The sequence below is a fragment of the Coffea eugenioides genome, chromosome 1, assembly GCF_003713205.1.
Source record: "Coffea eugenioides isolate CCC68of chromosome 1, Ceug_1.0, whole genome shotgun sequence".
NCBI lineage: Eukaryota > Viridiplantae > Streptophyta > Magnoliopsida > Gentianales > Rubiaceae > Coffea > Coffea eugenioides.
The window spans coordinates 30,810,889-30,837,297 of NC_040035.1; the positions used below are offsets into that span (position 1 = coordinate 30,810,889).

At 35.5% G+C, this 26,409-nt stretch overlaps 1 protein-coding gene across 1 annotated transcript; it reads right to left on the reverse strand.

The window, feature by feature from the left end:
• Positions 1-3,728: 3,728 nt before the first annotated feature.
• LOC113764237 (protein RETICULATA-RELATED 4, chloroplastic-like) lies at positions 3,729-10,655 on the reverse strand. Its single transcript, XM_027308304.1, has 8 exons — positions 9,819-10,655; positions 8,013-8,081; positions 7,303-7,434; positions 7,157-7,210; positions 7,025-7,069; positions 5,559-5,692; positions 4,290-4,415; positions 3,729-4,198 (listed from the first exon to the last, which is right to left on the reverse strand). The coding sequence occupies exons 1-8, from the start codon at positions 10,428-10,430 to the stop codon at positions 4,141-4,143; spliced, it is 1,230 nt and encodes a 409-aa protein (XP_027164105.1). The 5' UTR covers positions 10,431-10,655; the 3' UTR covers positions 3,729-4,140.
• Positions 10,656-26,409: the final 15,754 nt, after the last annotated feature.

Sequence of the window (26,409 nt, forward strand, 5' to 3'; positions counted from 1 at the left end):
TCTCGATTGCGGACATAGTTGATAGTACATATGCAAATAAATCATTGCAAAAGGAGACATCAAGAAATGGGAGAGAGAGGAGTTGGAATCGGAATGAACTGCTGCTGCTGCTGATCCCTTCGGACTGCATCAAGTAGACATGGTCAAGAGCTTCTTCAACTTCAGCAATCAAGCGCTTCTTCAACTTCAGCAATCAAGCGCTTGGTTTTTGTTGCACAATCAAGGGCTAATTCGTTTAGGAATTCTTACCATCATTTCTTCATGGAAACGAATAAGTTTCTGGGCAATCTCCTCAGCTATAGCTTCAATCTCGAGGCAGAAGGCCATATTCTTCTCCTCATCTGTAGCGGCATGACCACTCCCCTTATGAGTGGATTCCTAAATTTTTTCCAAAAATCCCCAATCAATAATTGAGTGGGCACTCAATTCTGTGTTTACTACTACTACTACTACTGAAGAAAATTGCTGAAGAAAATTGATCCCTTGTTCTCTGAGATCCGATTCAGCAAATTGCTGAAGAAAATTGCTGAAGAAAATTGATCACCTTATTCTCTGAGATCCGATTTTAGAGTATCAAAATTGCTGAAGAAAATTGATATACGCCTTAGACATTCAGAAGACAGGCAACTCAATCATGGGGTTGTCAGATCTGAACAAGATTCAGCAATGGCCATTGTTTTCTTTTGGAGATCTTGTTTGTTGTCACCTATGAGTTTGTCTACCATTTTGCCATCTCTGAGGAAGAGAATCGTAGGAGTGGCTTTGATTTCCCACGAATTGCTGAGCTCCTGTTCCAAACTATATCAAATTTTACAGTATTAGTTTTTGATGGACGATATCCAGTGTATCAGATAAAATGAAAGAAAACTAATGGCAAAAAAGTTATAATTTATGGGAGAAGCGGCTTTTTCTTTCCCTAAGAATGAAACTCAAGATCTTTTCAAAGGAATTTCGCATACCCATCGTCACTAGGTTGCACGGCCGGTTACAGGTCAATTTCCGCTTTAGTTATGAAGTTTAAGTGTTTATGTGGGGGTTTCTAAACGATAGGGGGGTAAGATGTCTTTTCGCGAAACGACAAGGGGGTTCCTTGTATTTTACCCTTTCTTAAATTGCATATTTTTTTTTATGAAGAAAGTTTATCCTTTTGCAAAAAAAAAGAAAAAATGTTTACATGGCCACGGGATTCCTTCATATTTTTTTTTAATTTTTTTTCCAAAACAGGAGGACCCTCTTGTTTATATTGACAGTATACATTTTCACATTTTAATGCATATTATTTAATCCAAATTTGAATTCTAATATCAACTTTTGTATATATGACATGTATCCAAAAATGATAGTGAGTGTGTTTGGATTGGAATGATTTGAAAAAAATAATTTGCTTCACAAATTCCAATCACATTTTTATCTCACATATATCACATCATAAAATATGCTACAGTAATTATCTCAAATAAATCATCCAAATAAACTCCTATCCAAATAAACTCAGTGTATACTGTATATTCTGAAACTCTTGGTTGAAATGTAAGATAATTAAAGAATATTTCGTAAAGCTACATATGCAAAACAGTGGAAATGTAAGATGTTGCTTTCAACGCGAATCAAACACAAAGATGCCAAGTTTCATCGTTCTATTGCAGCAAGAAAAGTTTGCTTGCATGATATTGCACTATTAATGCCTTACACGAAGAGAACTAAAGAGGATAATAATGGATATGCCATATTATATCTAAAAGTTGAAGCACTCAAAACTGGTCCAACTTCCACCGTACATACACCTAAACCCTAAGAAAGCAAATCGAATGTTCCAATTTCTAGGTTTCAATTTTTATAGCAAGCCTAATTAAGAATATAAACAAAAATTAAAACTCTGAATGAAGAAAATACGAATAAAAGTATCTAAAGCTAAAGGTTGGGTAGTACATTACTTTTCTGAAATTTCTTATCAAGAATTAGTTCAAACATGTTCAATAATTCTTTTCTCGTTATACATAATAGTGATTAAGGCACACTCAGATGTGTGTATAACTAATTAGAATAAAAATATTTGTAATAATAATTCTCTTATAAAAGTGAAGTATTATAGGGGAAACAAGTGCATGGGCTTAATTTCGGTGATGTTAATAAAGAAAAATTGAAGAAATGTGTGTCAACTATAGTAGATAAACATGGAGAAATTGAACGTAAAAATACGGGAAGATTCGAAGTTATAGTAAAATTGTTGTTTTATTATTTTGTTAGAGAATAAATCCATTTTATCCTTTATAATAAAGGCAAAAAAAATAAAAAGAAGAAGAAAGAACTAACAATACAACACCGTAAAGGACATCAAGCTTTATATATGGCACATATATGCTTCCTAAAAAATGCCACTGGAGGGAGAGGGGAAAGAATTCTAGCGTCTGAACTCTTGAACAAGAGGGCAAGCCCAAACAAATTCCTATGAAATGCCATTGAAATTGTCGAAATTTACAGCATAACCAGTCTATCTACCTATGAAAAAGCCACAGAAGTTGCTCAAAATTACCTGATAACCGGTCCATGAGCACTGTAGCAACTCCAACTGGCGCTTTTAGTATCGTAAGGATAAGCTAAGTGGAAGATTTGGTGAAAAGCCCCGTTGTAGTCGAACTTAGGGCCGCTTAAAATCTAGTAATCCCTTGTATTGTTTTTTAAACTTTCCCTAGCGTGTTGCTTGATTTTTTCATTAACATTACTAAATCTCTTTTTTTTTCTGTATTTCTTAATAGTATTTTTTTTTATTGAAGAGTGCTCTATCATTCATTTTGGAGAATAACTCTAGATGATTTCAATATTGGATAAAGCGAAAACAATAGCTGCTTCTATTATCTGGAATATCCAATTTCATGATTTACTTGGTAGTGGTTTGAACCCAAGAGAAAAAAAAAAGAAATTTATCATAAATGGCAAAAAAAATTAGGTTTACATGTTTAGTAAATTCTTAAGTACAAATAGATTGACGGTGGAAGGAGATTTGTTCTGCGAGCACCAGACACTATTTCTCCTTTAAGCTGGGCATATATTTTATACTCCAATTTTGTATCTGTAAGTTAATGTTTCTGAGACAGGAACATATTATGTAGGTTAGCTCTACATATCCAACCTTGTTCAATCAAGTTTCTTTTTTTCTTTTTCTTTTTTTGACCAAATGCAAGATTATTTTTAGGTGCTAAGTTACCACCATATTATCCAGTCTTCTTATACCGATAACTTATTTGAAAAGAGCCAATAACGATTAGCAATTTGATTGAATCAGTAAAACCATACAAGCAATTTGGGGTCAGCTAAGAGCAAATCTGACTAGAGAATTCTGGTTTAAGCAAAGGGAGCCCTACAAGAGAATTCTGGTTTAAGCAGAAGCATCATATAGGGTTATTGATTCAAAGGGTATGCCAGCATACCCTGGTGTGCAATTAGCGTAAATGCTGCAACAGTTATGATGCAAATATATCCTCCATTTACACTTGAAGTTCACCTGTACTGAACGACTTTAAAAACATAATATGCTTAAACAATAAATACAAACATGAAAATTCCTAAAAAGATTGGCCATCTTTCAATTTGTATTCATCGTCGTATATCATGTATTAGTCATATGCCACTTAAAGTACGATTTTGCTTACATTTGCACTTCTTCTCAATAGGGGACGAAAAAAAAAAAAGCCAGCCTACGTTTAACGAGAGAGAGAGAGAGAGAAAGAGAGCAATAAAATCAAGAAGGAAAACTTGAATAATCCACCTCAATTTCGGAATGCAACTACCTTTTCCTTCTTTAGTTTCAGCATACCTGTCCAATGCTGTGTGACGATATACTACATTAATATGAAAACCACGCAGCCTAATAGAGTAAACATTGTATCCAACATGAAAACAAAAAGATAAAATGAGTAGAGAAACTAACTGGCCATAAATGAGTGAACAGTCGATCAAACTAATTATGCTAAAATTGAAACCACTTTTCAATTTAATTATATATATCTACCAGCCTACTTCTTTGCAGTGTCAACCAAATTGATCACCTCAAGAATCACTTCCCAAATAGCAGGGGAAAACAAAGGAAAATGGAAGGCACCAGACAATCATCTTGCTCCATATCAAAGACGAACGAAAGACTTATTCTTCTAACTCTTGAGCCTTCTGAACTCCTATCCAACGGGCATAATCAACCCACCTATAAAAACAATTTATGGGTTTAAGGAGATCAAATTAACAATTGACAAAGCAAAAACCCGGAACATGAGGAAAAAGGTGATTAATCTTACAGTAGTGAACCCAAAAAGGTGTTCCCTGTCCGGACGGCGAAGCAGATTGCACTCAGAAATAACTTGTGCTGGTGCAGTAAGGGCTCTAAAATTCGTTGTTCAATGACACCAGCCAATATTTGATATCTGTTGAAAGAGGACAAAAGTTCTTTGTCATACAGGGCAAAATTGCATCTTCTATTTGCTAATTCTGAAAGGCACTAACATAGGAGATGCAATCATTGAAAATCTTGTGGTCTATATTTTCTTTTAACATATTCCTTTGAGGTGATCAATACAAATTTGTTTCTTGCACTTCCATCCAAGACCACTAAAATTACATTGCTGAACTCCCCAAAGGAAAGACAAAGACAGGTGCCTCAAAGGAAACATGCTGATCAAAGTCAACATTTCCTATCCATTAAGTTCTAAGTCAATGCTATGTGCGAAAAGGTGCCTCCAAAATGAAGTTTACTTTTGCCAACTTTGTGAACCAACATATGCAGATTCCACAATGTGTTAAAAATGTAAAATCCATGAACAAGATTAGAAATGCAACAGGGATGTGCAAGGAATTAAAAGCCACTAACATTAGAAGGTACATAAATCCTATGAAAAATTCAAGATTAGAGAATGCAAAGGAGTAAGCTCCCACAATGGATTTTCAAGTACCGGCAGCAAGTCTATGACATCATGTATACAACCATACAAGCATATGTACATGACTGACACATTACCTTGACCTGCGCTATTTTGAAAAAGCCACTGAACCACTATGCCTCATTTCAAAAGGCCTTAGGCTCTCTCTTCAAATATGACACACGATACAATCACAAAGTACAGTGGAAGGAAAAATTAGTTTCCAAGGCTTACTTTCTTGTTTAGAGCGCCTTAGTTTATTGTTCTTTAGGCTAAGTTTTCACGAGTTCATCTTCAGAACTCTAGAGTACTGTCCATCAGTTATTGTAGGATTTCTTTTCCAGTCAGTAAGGATTATGGTACAATTCAGTTCACTTTATTGTTTAATTTCTTGGATGCAAAGAGTTTCCTGCAACAAGATACTACTCCCATGATTGATTATTGCTGGTATGTGATTTACTCAAATTGCTGCCTATCAATTTTTTCCAATAAAACTTCAGGGTTTTGTAACCTAATCCACATTTTGTATCCTAAAAGCCAAAGCTTTACTAATGAGTAAAATGAACAATTTGCCTTTTGTGCTTCTGCCTGCAAGATAGAACCAAACTAAAAAAGGGGAAACAGCTTGTTAATGGAACATAATTTACATACCGAAGATTGCTAGAAACTGCCATATAGACACCATAGCCCACACTGGTAGATAATACTGGCACATTCTCAGTCTCATCCACAGAGGATACAGCCTTCTTTGCATTTATCAAGGCATTGGTAATAACTGTACCAACCTGAAGAGCATGAAGCACGTTATTTGCCCTGAAATCTAAAATTCAGAACATAATTGCCCCAATATCTAATTGGTCCAGCTAAAAGATAATCAGTAAACTAGATACAGAATAGTTACATACATACATACATACATACATACATACATACATACATACATACATACATATATATATATATAGAGAGAGAGAGAGAGAGGAAATAGTACAGATGATCCTCATTCATCATTGGTAGAAACTTTTTGATAAGCAACCAGACAATTACAAGTTGAATATCAAGTTCACTTATAAGCTAAATGTGAGACTGGCATGGTGATAGCACAAGAACCACAACATAATTCAATCAAGCACGTCAAAGGGTAACTAAAAAATATGGAACTTGACTGTCAATTTAGTCTTCCAAGCATTCACCAAAGTGCAACGCTAGACCTGCAAAAATTTTAGCAACCCTAAGACATCTTTTAATCCCCCCCCCCCCCACCACAAAGGCACTTAAGCAGCTACCATACAGAATGATACTGAGGTCAGAAAACGAGGGAGCATGTCATTACAAGATTTCTAGCAAGCTTGTACCTGAATGCATGTATAGGAAAGATATAACCAACAGAATCAAAAAGTTGGCCATTTTTGTCTAATTTTGCACAAAGATTTGATCTAATGTCTCTTAATTTCTCATTCAATCAGAATTTACATCACTCAAATGTCTCTTAATGTCTCTTAAGTATGATATGCTGTTCTGGAACAAACACAACTTGCTGAATGAAGAAGCCCAAAATTGAAGATACACATCTCTCAGCGATTTTAAGTCCTTTGCATGTAATCTACTACATCAATAAGATGAGGCAAAAGGCCGCTATCAGGACTGATCCTTATTGGAGATATAATGCATTTCTAGAATTCATCAGCGCCTGGGTTGTTTCGCATATTATTAACCTTAGCAATTCAACTACACTTCAAGAAAGACACTGCTTCAAGTCCCAGAGGTAAAGAGTCAGTTGCTAGATCATCATAATAGTAATCTCATGGAGTACACACTTTATGTACTTAGCAATTTTTCCATGCCTAACCATAATATCTAGTAGAAATTCAAAAATTGCATAGCTATCAAGATGAAGAACATCCAACTAGGTTGAGTTGCTAAACATCAAAGCAGTTGCATGCTGAATAGAACAAAAAAGAAACATATGTAACCCCAAGGACAATCATCTGACTAAATCTCCCACCATACAGTACTATGATCAATGCCAATAAATTGTAATGTGGAACTTTTTGGTAAAGGACAAAAAGCAAGTTAAAGAAAAACCACTAATTGAAAGGAGTAGAACAGAATAATACCAGAGATGATGTGGTGCCAACTGCAAATAGTTTTGCCCCGTTGCGCTGAAAAAGAGATTTGCGCAGCATTAGGCCAAATGTGAAGCTTTTATTATGATAGATATAGCTCAAGGATGCAGAAATGTCTCATACCACTATTGCACCAAATCTCTGTAGCAAGGAATATGATGTTCCACCCAGAGCTATCTGCACACAATGTTGAACAACTGATACCACCACCTGTTTATCTATTTTACAGCTGAAGTTTATTTTAAAGTGTGAAACTAGTTAATTTTGACCTGAAATGCATTATCTGGGCAGCCATAAAAGAATTTAGCTATACGGCCTGCATTAGCACTAATTGGTGCTCGAAGAGAAACAGTCGGAGCAGGAAGGTAGACGAGCATGAAATCTGCAATTACTGCCATCACCTAGGAGAAATAAAAATTTTAAAATGTTTCAAGATCACATTTGTACATGTATTACAAGAAGGCAGCAAATACTTAGTACTGCAACCACGGTACTACAAAGTGTAGAAAAGTTAACCAAAATTTTCTGAAGGATCAGTTCATCAATCTGGATTGCATCAACATCTCAGATGAAACCAAGAATGTGTAGTACCAGATATCATTATTTGTTAACTTGGATAATTGTGTTTCTCCATTACAACCAAGAATTACAATGTTGCTTATGGTGACAAGCTTATAAATCTGATCTAAGCAGGGATCAACTGATAAGGCCAATTGTTTTGTGAAATAACTTAACCCTTAGTTCCGAAGTTTGAATCAGAAAACTCTTCAAGCTACAGCCGACTCAAAGTCAGAAGATTTAAAAAAACAGCATATAGTAAAGTCATATGTGGAAAGATTGCCTCACTTCGGATTGTTTTCTGCAACCCGGGAACATGAAGTTGAAATCCATACGTAAACCAGCAAACTAGTCACTCTCAAAGCAAAAGGACAAGGTTGCAGAAAATGCAGTTGAAGATAATCAGAGAACAGTTACATACCACATCTGCAAAGACAATTTCCAGCTCCTTAAAGAAGTTCTCCCTGCGTCGCTCATATTCAGCAGCAGTCTGGAGAAAAAAATCATGTTTGGGAAGGCTACGTCAATAATAACAACATTCTGGAACCATAATAGGAGTAGAAGGGGAAACATCAGTTTATTTGACAGGCAACAGAACCTAATGTTACATCTCTTGCTTCTTTGAGCTTTAGAAGATGTGGGCGGGTTCTGGCATAATCATTAACTACACCTTCTTCTTAGCATATGTAAGAGACTAAGATGTCCCCAACGTAACAAAGGAACTTTCAGATGATAATGAAAAGCTTCACTATCAAATCCTGAAGTCTAAAGATAAAAGATGTGCAAATGCTAGCATCTCACATTATTGAAACTTAATTCCTGCTAGAGTTTACTTGCATTAATTACTTACATTCCAAATACAGTTTTTTACTTGTAATAAGTTCTTCTTAACATATGTACGTTATCGAATCAGATTTCACAAAAGAAACAAAAGGACTTGTTAGATGATAATGAACAATTCTACTACTAAAATCCCAAGTCTAAAGATAAAGCTATAAAAATGATACTATCTCACATAACAACCCCCTTTGCTTCACATATAATAAAATATTCAATTTCAATATTCATAAGCATCATTTTATCCATAATCTTTAGGTCCTGATAACATTATTACACAATTCTAATGCAGAACTTGTCTCATAATCCCATGGCCTGTGGCACACTTTTCAAAGTATCTCTGAACAGCGATATCGCCAATCATTCTGAATTACCATTCAACATTTCGAACCTGATTGTACAAACATGTCCTTGTGTTCATAAAAGGAATGGTTTCTTTTCAAAGTATCTATGAACAACGATATCGCCATCATTCTGAATTGCCATTCAACATTTCGAACCTGATTGTACAAACATGTCCTTGTGTTCATAAAAGGAATGGTTTATACTACATTGCTTAAGGATAGACTCCTCAAGGGTCTGTCTATTTAGTTGTTTCAATTAAAATGACGTTCTAGATTACTTTGAATGCAAACCGCTCATGTGTATTATTTTCCATTAACTACACCATTTCTTAATGAAAAATTAGACCATCAAAGAGGATAAACACCCAAGCATTTCCATTCCCTTTTTCCCCCTTCATTTATGTCCAATCTCAAAACGAGCCCTTGGACAGCGTAGAACCAAAGGTAAATTATAAATCTTGTAACTGTGTAACATGTAAACAATAAGAACCCCAAATGTTATAAGCTGGTACTGGAGATTAGCAACCCTTAAAAACTCACAGTTTTTATCATCAAAGCAAGAAGAAGCTCTTCACCATTCAGCATAGGATACTAAAAAGTTGACTTACCCCCCAACATGCACATCATTAAAATTACTTTCAGCAAAAGACCCAGAAAAAGAAAAAGAAAAAGATTCATACTTGGCTAAGACATCAAAGCAGACATTTTTCAATTCAAACTCAAAAAGTTCAAAACCTAAGCAGGGCAAAAGAAAAAAAATCATAACGACAAAAAAGTTTCCATCTTGGGAATCTTATTAAATATTCATCGTGCAAAAAAAAAAAAAAAAACCAACAAGGCATCAGCTGTTGTCCGGCTAAAACGCGGTACAACAAGCAATGCACGAAATACACACCTTCGCATAATTAACAGACAAACAATCATCTGTCCATCAAAAAGTACAGCATACAAAGCACCAAGTACCACTTTTAAAACCTCATATATCGACTCGAAATAAAATTAATTAAAGAAAAAAACCAAGAACAGAAAATACTGAATTATTATACCTTAGTGAACATGCCAACGCCGCATTCCATGATAACCTTAGCTAAGAAGAGATCATCCGCTAAGAGCCGCTCCTTAAATCCTCCGAATTTCATCAACCAAGCGAAGAGAGGAACTTTTTCCAGCTCAAAATATTTCAAAATGATGGATCCAGGTATCCTCCCGTCTTCAATGGCCGCCTTCAAATCCTTCGGCAAGCTCTCTATCGACCTCCCCGCCTCCGCCAGAACCATCATGGCCTCCTTTTTATTATTATTACTATTCTCCCCACCACCGCCGCCGCCGTTACTGTGATCTCCTCCACCGCCTCCGCCGCTGCCGGAGCTATTATTGTTATTGTTGTCGTTATTACCGTAGCTGTTATCTAAGATTTCCGGCGCCGAATCGACGCTGTGGGTGGTGTTATAGTTTGGGGTAGAACACGTGAGCCAAAAATGGCCCCCGCGGCGGGGGGCTGCAGCGCCCGAGGAGGTGATGCTGGTGGTAAGTCGGTGTTGGTGGTGGCAGTGGACAAAGAAGGCGGAGGTGGAGAGGCGGCGGGAGGGTGAATGCAGCGAATAAGTGAGAGAGAAAGAAGAAGATGGTGGAATGACGTTGGCGGCGGCGATCGACATTGTTGTAGATCGCGCTTTCTTTCTTTCTTTCTCACTCACTTATTCCCTGATGCAATTTTCTTGTCTATGGAAGGCGTGAACTTTGAGGGAGGAGAAAAAGGGGCGAGAAGAAGGGGAATGGGGGAGGAGAAGTGTGAAAGTGAACGGGTGAGAAAGGGCGGAAGACTTTTGCTGGTGGCTGCTTTTTAACGAACTGCGTAATGCGTTAAGGGGGTCTTTTTTTTTGTTTGTGCTGGGGGGGGGGGGGGGTGCCCAGGGGGAAAGAGGGGGAGGATGCGTGGGGGTGATGGTTTTGCCGTAGGTTAAAAGTGTTGGGGAGTGGAAACCCACGTAACGAAACGGGGCGTGAGCATACACTCGTCACGTTTGCTGTAATACTGCTTAGTGATCGTCTGTCTAACAGCTGCTCAAGGTGCTCGGTGAAAAAGTCTAAGGCTTCCGTCTTACGAGTGTTCGGTGACGAAGTTTAAGAGTGCGCATTCAATGATAAAATTGAAATCTATTAAGTTACGAAGTTATTAAACAGTACTGTGTGTATACTATATTAACTCTGGATTTTTTTACTGGTGATCTTAGCACATTCGTTGATACATTTAGTATTCATCTAACTTAATATATATATATATACACATATATTAGTAATTGTTATGCTCTCTTATATTTATATATTTTTTATTTAATTTTGTCTACACTCCCTTGTATTTATTTATTTTTCCTAATTAATCTTATATTTTCAAAAATATAACATTTGAAATATATCTAGGGCACTCGTTAGATAGATTAATTAACTATTAAGTGATAAATGAACAGTTTATTAAAGGAATAAAACTATTTTTCTCAATACTTGCTTCCAAATTTGCAACAACACCACCACCAAGCAAACACTTCAAACTCCAATGCTAAATCTAATTATTTCTAAACATGCAACAAACCTACTAAGCAAATAGTTTGAACAGTTCAAGAATTTCAGCAACTCCAAAAATTTCAACATTTGTCTTGTAATATCATCCCAGCTTAAATGGTTTTGAAAAATCAATTCTCCCTTGACAACTAGGGGTGGGCAAAATTACCCGATAATCCGAAAATCCGTCATATCCGATCCGAAAATTAGAATATCCGATTTTTATTATTTGATTGAGCCAAAAGAGGATTGGGTACCCGCTAAGATGCGGGGCGGGTTAGGGTCACATAATTAAAAACCCGCGGGTACCTGATCCGCCCCTCATTTATATATTTTTTATTTTTATTTTTATACACATACTATAAAATAATAATTTAGAACTAAATAAGTAATTTTATTGAACAAATTGCATTACAAATATGAGAGACTATAGTTTATTTATAAGATTCATTTGTAGAGGTCATGATCTTATATTTTATAGAAAAAAAGTTTTAATTAATGTGGAACATATATATATTAAAAATTGTGCTACTTATTTCAAATTTTTATTGATTTTGAATTCTTTTAATTTTTTGCCTTTATCTTATATTCTCTTCACATGCTTGTTTCTTGGTAGGAAACCTTTTTTAGAAAAAAAATTTATTAAATCTTAGATGAATGTGTAGAATATAAAATTAAATTGGTATAAATTATTTTTTAAAAAAATTAAATGATAAATGGGGCGAGACGGGTACTCGCTGACCCGACCCTATAATCGGGTATCCGCTGATATGCTGGGCGGGTAAGGGTCAGAAACTGGCTGACTCGCAAGGTGCGGGTCGGGTCAGCCAAATGGTGAATGGGACGAATACCCGACCCGCGCCCACCCCTATTGACAACCAACAACCAAACTCACATTCTAAACTACAATTCAATACCTAGCACTGTCATAAAACAAATAATAATCTAAACTACCACCACCAATAGAACAATACCCCAACCTCCACAAAAATATGTATTAACATCGTAAAGAAAATCAAATGCATTTATTAACATCTTACACAAGTTTTCAGGATAATAATCAACCCAACAATTTCCCCACTAATCCTTCCTCTTCCATGCTTCGTAGTTATCAATTGCATTATTTATTTCTTTATCATCACTACAAGCATACTCATTTCTCTTTAGTTGACAATGAAATCTGCTCCTGCAAGTAAAATAGTGTCATATTCATCACGTAAATAGAAATGGTTATGGTATGGTAGGTTATCATTAAGATAAACAGAGATGTGAATATAGTAAAAATGTAAGAGGAAAGGAAAGGCAAAGAGACAATAAGAGAAAAAAAGAAATAATCGTTGCTTACAAGAGTGAGAGAAATGGAGAAAGAAGGAATGACTATTGGTGGATAATAAAAGAGGTAGGATTTTTTTTCTTGGTTTTATTTAACCCTTGCATCATATTGTGAATTATCTATTAAATGAAGGACATTATAGTCATATTATCACACCAAGGGAGGTTAGTATAATTTATTGAACTTGAAGGGAGCCGAGTGAAATTGTCAAAAACCTTAGGAGAGGTTTGTGAAATAATCCCTTTATTAAATATGTTTAAAATTGTAAAGACCTGAATCTATTAAATTTAAATAATAATTATTAATATATATTTACAAGCAAATGAAAAAAAATGTCACCAAACTATTTCCGTTTACACATTTATGTCACTAAACTTTTTTTTGGCAAAAAATGTCATTAAGCTCCTAAATTCTACTCTTTTCTACCATTCTGTCTAATTTTGGTGTTAATTTAGACGGAAGGCTCAACAACCAAGATGGATGTCTTATTTTTTAGGGGGCAAATTGGTCTCGTCCCTTCTGGTGCAATATGAAAAGGAAGGAAAATAAAGCTACATCTATTCATATCATGCAAAACTCTTCCCAAAAGCTTTGAAGATTTGCCATGGCAAGAGGTAAAAGGTCTCCTCCGATCTGTGATGCGGCATAAGAACCATCTTGAAGACATCATGGATTGATAGGAACCTAGCACGGAGGTATGTTCAGTGTGCTCATGCTGACGTAAGTATATGAAAATTTATAAAATTGGTTGGATCTACTAGAAGATGAAATGAAAGAACTCCTTTTTTGTTGAAGATTGGAGGACATAGATACTAGGATTAGTATGGTGATGAAATATGTGAACGTGCCAAGCAAGTAATACCTAAGCTTTTGAGGAAAGCAAATAGGCTGGAAAATAATAATAAAATACAAAGACAAGAAACTCTAAAGATGCAAAACAAGATAGAAACAGTGGAGGTTGAAGTCAAAAAATTGAAGCAACAACTAGGGAAATAGAACCTGAAGAACAAAATGCACAATTGTTGTGTTGGTGATTTGGACACTTGTGAATTTTGTAATGTGGATGTAGGGGCCTAGAAAGGGGTATTTTTCTGGAAGATTGAAAATTGGTGGGTCCTAAATTGTGGCTTTGATATTGTTAGAAAAATGAGACAATGAGTAGTTTTAATCTTAATCTTATTGTAGATTGTTGTATCATCTTTTGTTTAATGTATTGTGGTTGTTGTTAAAGTAACTTTGGTTGTATAAATCTTGCAAAATGTCCAAAGTATTAGTCAAATTTCCAAATGCTTTAATGGCAGAAACAAAATAGGATACATTGAACTATGAAGCATGTCCATTGGCTACAAACAGGATAATGTGGTCCTAAACTCATACCACAACTTACCTACAAAAGGCGGTGCATCATAGTCAAATCCCCAACCAAAAGAATATCAGTCTGCATGAAACTACCAACCCCTAAATAAGTACACATAAACAACATAAGACAATAGCAAATTTGGTCATTCTGTTCCAGCCCTTTCAACTCCTCTTCCTCATGAATTTCCAGCCCATCTACTAACCTTGAAAAGAGGTTCTTTACCCAAGTACACATTGTTGGTATTAATCATAATCTTGTCCATCTTAGTTAGCTTTCTTTTTGTCTGCAACTTTCCTTTCAGGGGGTCTACATGTGACTGTCCAAATTGCCTTGATGAACTTGCATTTTGATCACCATTGGCTGACCTAACTCTTCTCACTTGTTTCCAAAGTAGATATCTGTGTTATTAAAGCATTGGACATAATAAAATCACTACCAAAAATGTGTATTAAATGACTAAATTACTTACAGGTGCATAAACTTTTCTAATTGACTATTTTTTCTTAACAACAGTTGTTTTAGGTAGAAGAGTTTCAGGGAATTGTTCTTGTTGCTACTCTGATGGTCCCTTTGAGTGTGCATTAGAATGAGACTGCTCAAAAATTCCTAATTCTGCAGTAGCTTGATCTCTATTGATATTGCCACTGGCCTCTACATTATTGACCATCTCCCCATATATGCCTCATGTTGTCCTCTTTGATGCAACAGTTGATTGAGTTGATGTCTTAGTCCCTCTGACTGGTCTCCTAGTTCCTAAAGTGCATCTTTTAGCTCCTTTAGTAGGCTTAGCAGAATTTTCAGCATCTATAGTAGCAGCTGCACATTGGTTCGATCCTCCAATTTTAGCTGCCCTTGTCTCGTTACACGTGGCCCTGTTGTGCCCCAACTGACCACACTTTGTATAATGTATGATCACATGTTTTCTCAACATATGAATAGTATTCTTGCCACCATGAGTGCATGTTCTTGCCTCAATGCTATCTTTTCTCCTATCTTTCATGGGTCTACCAAGCTGTACACATGGTATAGGAGGGTTCAAAATAGGTTTATCAGCGGTTGGCCCCTAGGCCTTTCCACCGATAGGAAATATGATATTTTGATAAATTTATAAGAATAAATTCTTACTATAATGCTTATAAGTATACTTTTGTGGATCCCTACCAGTTTTGAGGATAGCAAAAATTACATGACAACAAGGCAACCTACTGATCTGCCATAAATTGCAAGTACATGTCCTCTTTTTTAAGTAAACAGTATATTGTTCCCCTCGTGGGCCCTTAGCTTGATAACCCTTTTGGCCATTAGTTATTGACCTCCACTTCCTAGAGTGGATTTCCCTTTCAGTTAGCAGTTCTTGTATTTCTAGTCCCATAGTCCCAACATATTTTTTTCATCTAAGTAGCCCTACTTGGTATCCTTTACATTACATACACCCTAATCCTCTCAACCATTCCAATTATAGGCATATCTCTTGCGTTTAGAATGTGTGAATTAAATGTTTTAGATAAATTATTGACTAATATATAGGGCTGCTGTCGAGTCGAGTCGAGCTCGAGTAGTGCACTACTCGAGCTCGACTCGAGGCAAAATAACTAAGTTCGAGCTCGAGCTCGAGCTCGTCAAGCTTTTAAAATTTGAGCTCGAGCTCGAGCTCGACATCAATTTATGGAACTCGAGCTCGAACTCGAGCTCAAGTTTAATTAAATATAATTAATTCAAATCAAGCTCAATCGAGCTTATTCGAGCTCAATCAAGCCTAATTAAGCTCAAGTAATAAAAATTAATATTTTATATATAATTTTAAATAAAGGATATTATTGATATTTCACAATAATAAAAATTAAAATATATATTATAAAAAGCTCGATAGAGCTCGTCGAGCTCTCGAGTATCATATTTCCAAGATCGAGCTCGACTCGATAGCTCTAACGAGCAGCTCGAGCTCGAGGTCGAGCTTGGTCAACCGAGCTCAAGCTCGAGTTGCTGACCAAGTAGCTCACGACTCGAGCCGAGCTACTTGGTTCAGCTCCAACCCTACTAATATATCAGATCTTGTATGGTTGGAGAAAAAAACCTTACACTAGTGTTGAGGGGGTGCTGCCTTTTTTATCCAAGCATGTGCAAGCTAATCATATTGTCTCATTTGTTCTAGTTTTGCCTCGTACTGCTCAATAGTACTTGCTGATGTAATACTCTAGAACCTCTCTTTGAGTACCTTTCTCGAGTGTTTTTTTTTCTTTAAATTCCTATACATATGCTGGACACAAAATTTGTACTCAGCATATGGCAAAAGCTCCAGCAGTGCACTGTCAAGACCCTGTTAATAAATGTAGATTATAATGTTAGTGATGGCCAGGTAATGCATAAAGTAATAAGAAACTGAGTTCAGTTGACCTTTTGTTGTTCTGATATGAAAATGATTTCCCTATCAACAACTGCTAAATCTAGATCCACAATCAACAATATCAAGAACTAATACCATTGCTCCCTTGCCTTTTTTTCGACTACTTCCCAAACTAATGGCTATCACCCATTACTGGAATATGCCCCAATAGTAATCAACAATTGATCAGGGTATTGTCTCTTTATGTAACATTCATCAAGTGCAATTATGGGTCTACAACCCTTCCTAAAGCCTTTTTTTAATGGTCCAAGACAACAATCGAATCTCATGAACTTTGGGTTACGATTAGAGTCACTTCTTAGAGAGTACACAATATCAGTGGTGGTATCAGAATGAGTTTTTGTTAAACTCTTTAGCATACTCCCAAATATGAGCATATTGCTCACTTGTAGACCCTTTATCATCTTTTGGACTAGGATCCTAACTTTGTAAGCCTTACTTATTGTAATCTTACACATGTGCTACTCATTAATACTTTATATAAGTTGTTGAATTGGCACGTCCATGTTCACTCTAATTGTCTTTTCATATCTTTTACCAACTCATGAAGTGCTCATGTTCTTATTTTTCTAGGCATGACTGTAGTTATTGTGCTCATCATTCAAGTTTTTAAAAAAAAATAATATGTCCCTAAAGTTGGTACCTTGGATGCATACACAAACTATTTGCAAGGATCTCTACATTTTGCTCTCATTCTTGTCTTGCCACTGGTATACAAATATAAAGGTCTTCCGGCCATTATTGAGTAATTTTTGATAGCTTGTTTGAATTCTTTTTTGTCCCAAACTTCTGCCCAACAGAAAACTGTAGACATCTCATATCCCTTGCTGCATTGAAGTTTGTATGTCACTGGACACATTCATCTGATGAGCTTGGATCACTGTTAAGTCCCACATACACGATATCATCCAACAGTGGATTGTGATCACCTTCAGTTTCAACTCCACCACTAGGCTCACAAGCTTGACTTTTTCTTCTTATTGATTTCTTTCTGCTATTTCTAGAGGGTCTAGCTTCTCCTGCCCCAGGTTGTGCTCTACCATTTGCATCTTTTCCTGTTCGAGTTGGCTCATCATTAACTTGACTCTCCAAGTTTTCACTATTTTCGGTTTGGGTCTCTATGTGGAGTTGAGACTCATGTTGCATCATGCTCTCATCTCTACAATACTTCGAATAAGCATCAAGGTCCTTATGATTATCAAAGCATGAATCATCACCATTGTGATTATCTTGCTACTTTTTTGCTTCACCATCACCTTCACACTAGATATTTTGTGAATGACTATCACCTCCATCAATGGTATTCTCCTTCCATCCCAGAGTAGCAATTGGCTTAGCACGAAATGTAGTGTTAAAAGCATCCTACCTATTGCCTCTTTCTCTAATAACACAAGGCCTCTTTTGTTTGGCTGGAGCTAGTGGAACATCATGCTTGATCTCTTCTATTACAACAGATGACTTCTTTTTTAGGGCTTCCTTCTCCAACTGCCTTTTTTTTTTCCTAAAACTCATATATTTTTTCAAGTGTATGTGGTCACAATATACTTCTATCAACTTATACTCATACGTCCACCTACAAAATTCTTTAATGTTTTCATTAGTTTGAAGTTCCATTAGACCATGTGTTAAATCACTTATGGGATCAATATAGTAATACAACATGCTGTTGGAGTGCCCACAGCTCTCTACCATTCTGTTTATGTCATGCACTGACATTGACTTGGCATCACAAATATCAAAATAATCAATCTCCCCTCCAATGTAACTCTTGTATTTGGCTTCTTGAATCCTACATCCGTGTTGCAGTTTAATTAAAAATAAAAAACTCTCAAGCATTGTGCTAATAGAATATGATAAAAATTAAATTGCATTCTTGAAGTTCACACAAAATTTATTTAGAATTTAAGCACAAATTCCCTTTATGCAATAGCCCTAGTCAAACAATGTGCAAAAAATTTGAATTTTTTGCACACAATTTATCAAAAAAAAACTAAGCTCTTGTAGGACCCTTTGTTACCCATTCAGATGACAAAAAAAGGATGACAATTTCTCCTATCCCTTTTATCTCCACCATAGACAAACGACAACTTTAAACCCAATAAATGCTATTCAAATACTTTAAATTGCTTCGCTTTATACTCCTAACTTCAGATACTACACATCTTCAACATACATCTAAATCAAAATTAAGTAGGTTTCTTCTTTCTTATCATACAAAAGGTATGAATTGACGATGTCGTCCCTGTTCCATTTAATCCACTGTATTGCCATCAGATAATGGTCGATTTGCTTGCTTGCTCGCTCAACTTTGTCTTTGATCTTGCATCATAAACTCCAACAATCTGGTAGTTCAATTTTGCTGGAAAAAGAAGAATTTTTTGCTATAGTTTGTAAACTTAGAAGTCAAAGAATCACCATCATTCTGTCATTGGTGAGATATGGACTTGTGCAGACAACTTTGCCCCAAAAGCTCTATGCGTACACGTCGCGTCATAGTCTTTCCATCTACCTTAACACCAAAATTAGACAAAATGGTAGAAAAGAGCAGAATTTGAGAGTTCAGTGATATTTTTTACCAAAATAAGTTTAGTAACATAAACGTGTAAACAGGAATAGTTTGGTGACATATTTTTTCATTTGCTCTATATTTACAATATGGGTTACGTGCGATATCTAAGTTTACTAACACCAATAAGAAAATTCCAGTTATGAATGATGCATTTTTTTGGTTTTGGCGGATGCGAATCTAGAAATAAAAGCTGAAATTTATTGAGCTAAAAATAAAAAATTACTATGGAAAAATATAAGGCTACAAAATTTGGGTGGGATTTTGGATAAAAATTAGGCCTTAAGGGTGTTTCCTATACCAGGTATTAAGAGATCCATTTGCTTGAGAAAAGGTATACACAAAAATAGTAGCTTTTGCTGCGAATATCAAGCAGTCATACAATGAGGGTATTGTTTTATGGAAATTAAAGTTGCAGTGTCATCAAGCCTCTCCAAAATAGGACACTGATGGAACGAGTATTAGAAAAGCGTGAGCTCTTCAATAAACGAACTTGGTGTCCAACCCATTAACATCTCGTACAAACAAATTCTCCTTAGCAACCAAAACAACAATATTGGCTGTTCAAAATGCAAGAATTCGAACTCAGTCTCTGATGTTTGGGTGGAGTATGGCATTACAAACCTAACCGAACATGAAGGTTCTGAGTCAAGCCCTAGAGTGGTTCATGCAAGGGAATTATCGAAAATCAGCTTCTCGGATGCAGAGAAATAGAGAATAAGGTCCCCATGGAATCTTGTAGCTAGTCATCATTAAAGCTTTTGGAAGAAGTTTTGGTTTCAAATATACTGATGCAAAGATCCGTGAACTATGAAACCACGAGGAAATATGGAAGTATTGGATCTTGGTTAGATTCACTAAGATGGGTGACTACTAGAATGACATTACTAATGGACCCTAGTTCATTAATATCCACTTCCTAACCATTAGAGCATGGCAACCAAATTTTTACTCGGATAAAGACAACATCTCTTTTGCTGTAATCTGAGTTTGATTACCAGGTTTACCTATCGAGTATTAAGACAATCAATTTCTGAAAAGGGTAGGGAACTTGTTAGGATCTTACTTAAGATTGATACTCTCACAACAATATTTGCCAAAGGAAGGTTTGCAAGATTGTGTGACCAAGTTAATATCAATTAGCCGTTCCTATACACAATTGAGATTGAGGATTTCATCCAAAAAATTCAATATGAGGGATTTATTTTTATTTTAGTTTGCGGAAGAGTGGATAGAGTGAAAAAGAATTGTCATCTCTATACTCCTGCCTCTAAAGTTAATCGGGGAACAGATTCGCCAATGATCCATGAGAAGGCACAGTTGGACCAACTTAAGCCATGGAAGGCAGTCTACACCTCAAAACTTGAAAATCCAACAGTAAAATGATGTCAAATTTAATTTGGGTCCAAAAAAAATGGAAAAAGGGGAAAACTCTTCAAGCTAGTCCACTACTATTTTAGAATGGAAAAGAACGAACCACGTGAGTACAGTCAAATGATACTAAAAGTTCACTGGAACTATATGGAATAGTTCCTAAGACAAAAGATGGTAGATGTAATGAGGTTTTCCTTCTTCAACAAAGAAATTCCATCTCCTGCAAACTGAGGATTCACAATTGAGGGATAAATTGGAGACTACACAATGCATAAGGTAGCAGATAATTTAGTTCAAGAGTTTGAAATGATGGATAAAATCAAAGGAAGGAAATTGCATACTAGCAGCTGCATTTTACCAACTACCCCTGATAAAAGAAAAAGAGTGGTAGAAACAAGCACCCTATCAGAATCAGCAAGGAAAATAAAAAATAACCATGATTCCTCAAGGATGACACCAACCCTACCAAAGAATAGAGAGAAATAGAATTGTGTCAAGGTACCAAACACCTTATATCAGGATCGGCAAAGAGACCCAGATCTAGGCCTGTCAATCGGGCCATTTGAATCGGACTTTTACAAACTTAAGTTCAACTCATTTAATTTGTAATACTTTTGGGTTTCAGGCTATGAGTTTCAGGTTGATAAATGTGAAATTCATACTTGGTTCACAAAATAATCAGGTTTTGAGCCTTATTTAGATTAAGTCCAATTTCACTTATTAGTCCTCAATTTTTTTAATATAATTACTATAACTATTAAGTCGTAAAACTAATTTAACATTCACAGGACTACAATATTAAAACTATACATAAAGAATTAATAGTTCTTAAAAAGTACATAAACCAAAAACTTTTCAACAATATTTATATTTATTTGTTCATAGTACATAAAAATAGTAACAAAACATGCAGTTATAAACCAATACATTTTCAAAAGTTGGAACTTCTTCATAGTCTTGTGCGTTGAATCCAATAGAAGTAAATAAATTAAAGTAAACAAATTGATTTAAGAAATGAAAAAAAATCAATGAGCAAGTTTAAGTTAAAGTAAAATAACTAATTGGATATCCAACCCAATTCAATTAAAACTTAGTTTTTTTCCTTTTCGTTTACATTTTCCTTATAATCACATGTAGATGTTTTCAAGAAAAAAGCATAAAAAATACAAAAAAAGAACCCTAAACATATTTGTATATATTTAGTATTTAGTAATAATATATTTGGATATATAATTATATATAATATCAAAATATAAATATATATAATGATATATATATTATTATATATATATAGGTAATTAAATGGCTGAGCCTATATTGGGTTTGAGCCTAATAAGTCTCAAACTTGACTTATATTTAATTAGAGCCTATTTTTTAGGTTTAAACTCAGTCTAGCTCACAGAAAGGTTAGGCTCATCGGGGTTCTTCTTGGCCCGAATGGACTAAACTCGAGTTGGTCTAACTCTATTGACAATCCTACCCAGATCTGATCAGTTCTCAAGATCAACTTTACCAAGAAAACCAAACACTAGCTCAAGAACTCTATAGAAACTGATCCAGAGACAGGTGGGAGTTGGTCACTTCTCACCTTATCCATCACCCTCGCCTCTTCCAAATGTGCAAAAGGACCCCAAATTTGAGGAGAGAAGATATAGACAACATTCTATGTAGTCTAAGTATATGGATAAAAAAGGAGTATTTGGACATCTCTTTCTATCTGAGGGCTCCTAACATTGAGAATCAGGATCAACAAATGATAGGGCTACCCAAACAACCAGTACATGAAGGAGTAGGAGGTTAGCAATCAATGACTAGATAAGGCCAACCACACTAAATCATCTTAGAACACAGTTGGGTTCCGGATATCAACAAATACTAAGGTGGTCCACAGAATCACTGCTACAAAGTCCTCTAACCATAAGAATCGACCGGCGATAGGAAGCATGAACCTTCATTTTTCCCCTTTCAGGTGTTATTGATGCAGACCTAAGAATTTAGATAGAGAGGGAAAAAAACAACACACATAAGGGCTTGGTACTTGGGGCCTTACCAATTTCGAAAGAAACAAGAGCAGTGAACAACCTAACAAAAGCCTTGACCTTTTGGGAGATAGGGAACTTAAGAATAAGATCAGTAATGAATTTACTAAGAATCTATCACCTAAAGAAGTTTAGTCAAATAACAATAGTTCTCTGGAATGTGAGAGGAGCAGGTAGCTCCAATTTTAGAAACCATCTGCTCGACTTCAATGATATACAAAATCCTTCCATGGTTATCATTGCAGAAACCAAAATCAGTGGACAAACTTCGGGCCATGTCAGTCTCCCTTTTGATGGCTATGAGATAGTGGATGCTGAAGGAAAGAAAGGCAAACTATCACTATTATAGAAATAGTGAGTTGTAAAGGTATCAATCCTAAGCAAATCAAACTAGGAAATTCATGCTATGGTATCCCCTAACAAACCAGACTGGATTTTACCTGCAATATATACTAACCCCTTATTTGCTAATAGAGTGGAGCTATGGAAAATCTAAAAAATCTCGTCTGCTAAGAATTTTCTTTGGTTATGTATAGAAGACTTCAATAAAAAATTATCAAATTTGGATAAATTAAGGAGAACCCCATTAATCAATAATAGACTACTTTTTTTAAAGAATGCTTAGATGCTTATAATCTCCTAGACATGGGGTTCTTAAGACCTAAATTCAATTGGGTAAACAAACATTATAATAGAAGGCTAATCTTTGAAAGACTAGATAGGGTTTTTTGCAACCCAGAACAGAATGCTTTATTTCCCGATTCCTTTGTTCAGCATCTTCCTCAGTCTAGATTTGACCACTGCCCAATCTTAGTCAGTTTAACCATGCACTCTTATTCTGGCAAGTTATTTAGATTTAAAAATTTTTTGTTGCATCATCACTCTCTTAAGCAAGTTGTGCCCAACTCTTAGAACACAAATGACAACCTTGTCTTCATCATTGAAATTTTCACTAACTCAGTGAACTCTTAGAGTAAATTGAATTTTAAAAATGGTTTCAAAGAAAAGAGGCAAATTTTAGCCAGACTCTTGGATATCCAGAAAGCCTAGCAAAAGTATTTTTCCTATTTCTTGGGTAGACTGGAAAGTCAGATTCAAGACCAATATAACCAAATTTTGAGGAATGAGAAAGACTTATGATCCATGAAGTCTAGAATTGATAGTGTCATGTGAAGTGACTTGAATTTCAAATTTCTTCAAAACACTACTATCCATAGAAGATAGGGCAATAAGATCCTTACTCTCAAGAATTCTATTGGTGAATGGCTCAATAAGACTGCAGATATGAAAATGCACATCCAATCCTTCTTCAACTCCCTGTTCACTTCAGGGAACATCTGCTCCTTTAGGAACCCTAAATCCTTTCATGCCTTCTCCAAGAAGATTTATCAGCTTACCTCTTCTAATCTAGAACTTACCCTAGAATGGAAAGAGATAGATTAAGCTATCAGATATCTAAAGCCTTTTAAAGCCCCAAGACTAGATGGGCTCCCTCTTGCTTTTTATCAAAATTACTACTCTGAGGTGAAAAATTCAATATACTTCTAGATTCAAAAAACCTTTCAAGGTCATATATTATCATAGGGCATCTATGATACCTTTGTCTATCTTATTCCGGAAAACAACAAACCAGAGAGTATTAAACAGTACAAACCCATCAGCTTGTGCAATTCCACATATAAGATCTACTCAAAAGTTCTGATCAACAGGATTGGGCCTCTCATGAACTCTCTTATCTCTCTAATCTAAACTAATTTCATACCAAGCAGAAAAGGTTTAGACAATATTTTTATAGTACAAGTAGCCATTTTTAAGATGAACTTAAAGAGAACCAAATAGGGCAACTATGCTACAAAAATTGATTTAGAGAAGGCTTATGAAAAACTGGAATGAAGTTTTATCAAAGATGCTCTGTTTCAGTTTGGATTCCCTGCTTAGCTTATTTCAATGATTATGAACAATGTTACTTCCATTAGGATGGCTATACTAGTCAATGGCTTCTCCACAGAATGGATCATATCTTCTAGGGGTCTTAGGCAAGAGGACCTCGTTTCTTCATATTTGTTCCTTATCTGCATGGAGTTTCTCTCCCTACTCATTGAAAAAGCTGTGGTTCAAAAGAAATGGATCCCTCTTAAAATTGGAAGATCAAGACCCAAAGTGTCCCAGTGTCTGTTTGCAAATGATATTATCCTTTTCTCTAGCTGCAAACAATCATCAATAGAAGCTGTCAAGTCATCTTTAGATGAATTTTTTCTTTCCTCTGATTTGACCATAAGTCTCGAAAAATCTAAAGTCTTCTTCTCCAAAAATACTCCTCCCAATAGTCAAAACAGAGTTTTCTCATGGTTAGGAATAAGTAGCACTCTTAACCTTGGCAAATATGCTTACACCAAGCACTGTCCACTAATAGAATTATAACGACGACCTTTCATTTTGTAGTGACCACTAACAAAATTTTGTCTAATAGATGCAAATATCTTCACTAGCTGTTGCTCATTTTTAGAATTATAACAATCGGTCACCGTATACTAAAAGAAACAATATCATCTTTATTAATTTTATTTCTTAAATGCTGATAATTAGTTTTTAGCCCTATCTGATATTCAACAATGTTCCTATCCTGATCATGGATTGGATTATTGGTAGACCTTTCTACATCTATAGAGCAAAAAAGATACATTAGTGAATAAGTTATAAATTAGAAAATCACATCGCACTAGAAGGAGTAATATTACTTTGAGAACCAGTATGGAATGTGTCCTCTTGCCATCCATCAAAATTGAACCCCTCCTCTTCTAGTTGACTAGCATTGGACGTGCCCTCTCACTGTTGAGTTGTAGTTGATATATCATCTTAGTGATCATGAGTACCGAACATCTCCTCTTCTTGTTGTTCGCTACCGATTGCCTTCTCATATGGTTGATTGCTAGTGGATATCTCTTTATCCATACAACAAAAAAGATAAAATAGAACAATGAAATTAGTAAATAAATTGTAAAATTAAAAAATCATGTACAAAATGAAAGTTTTATACAATCAAATTTAATAATATACCTGTGTTGCTTGTGTTCGAAGCAAATGAGTGGCACCAATCATCCACAAAATCCTTATGTATATCAGGCTAGTTTTTCTTGTAGATCCCTTACCTTGATTGTTTTGTTTTGGACCTCAAATGCTTCCTGTGCTTATCACGAAGCATCTCACAATATTGTTGAAGGTCCCCTCTATTCTCTCTAAGATGAGGATCATGAAGAAATACACTTTCCATGAACAACATGGAAGTGAAAGTAGAGCTTATCCAGAGTTGCTCTTTATATGGGATCAGAAGAAAGGTTTCATCCAATCGACCATGCGAAAACCTATTGATCTATTATGAATCACAAACATTAAAAAATTAGGAGAAAAATAGATAATTTTTTTAGAATTTGATCATCAAAATTTGATTCAACACATTTAATCATTGACCAAAAAAATAACATACCTCATCCCTATGTAGGTTATCAAAGAGCACCACAAAAGAAGCAATATTCACCCTATTTCGATGGTTCATATATGATTTTTTTAATAGTCCACTTCATTCCAACATAAGTGGGAACTTCTTGGGAATATCATGGATTATAAAGGTCTAATGGTGTTCAATGACCTTCCCAGCAGCAATAGGCACATGTTCATTATGAATAACTCCTAGAAAAAATGAAAAATTAGTTCAAACATGATATAAGAAAGGAAATGAATGAAAAACTATGACTATGAATAAACTATGTAAAAGTAAAATAAATAAATAATTGTCCTTACTGACAAAAAATAGGAATGCCCCACTAGAGCCATCTTAACCTTGCCCAACCTGACTCTTCTCAAGCTAGTTTGAAGGATGGCTAGCATCGCTACCCCCCATGCATAATCTTTAATGTTTTCAATGTTTTTCAAAAATTTTAAATAAATAAGAGGGACTGTAGCATTGGAGAAGGAAGTGATTACTGATCCTATCAAATATAGGAC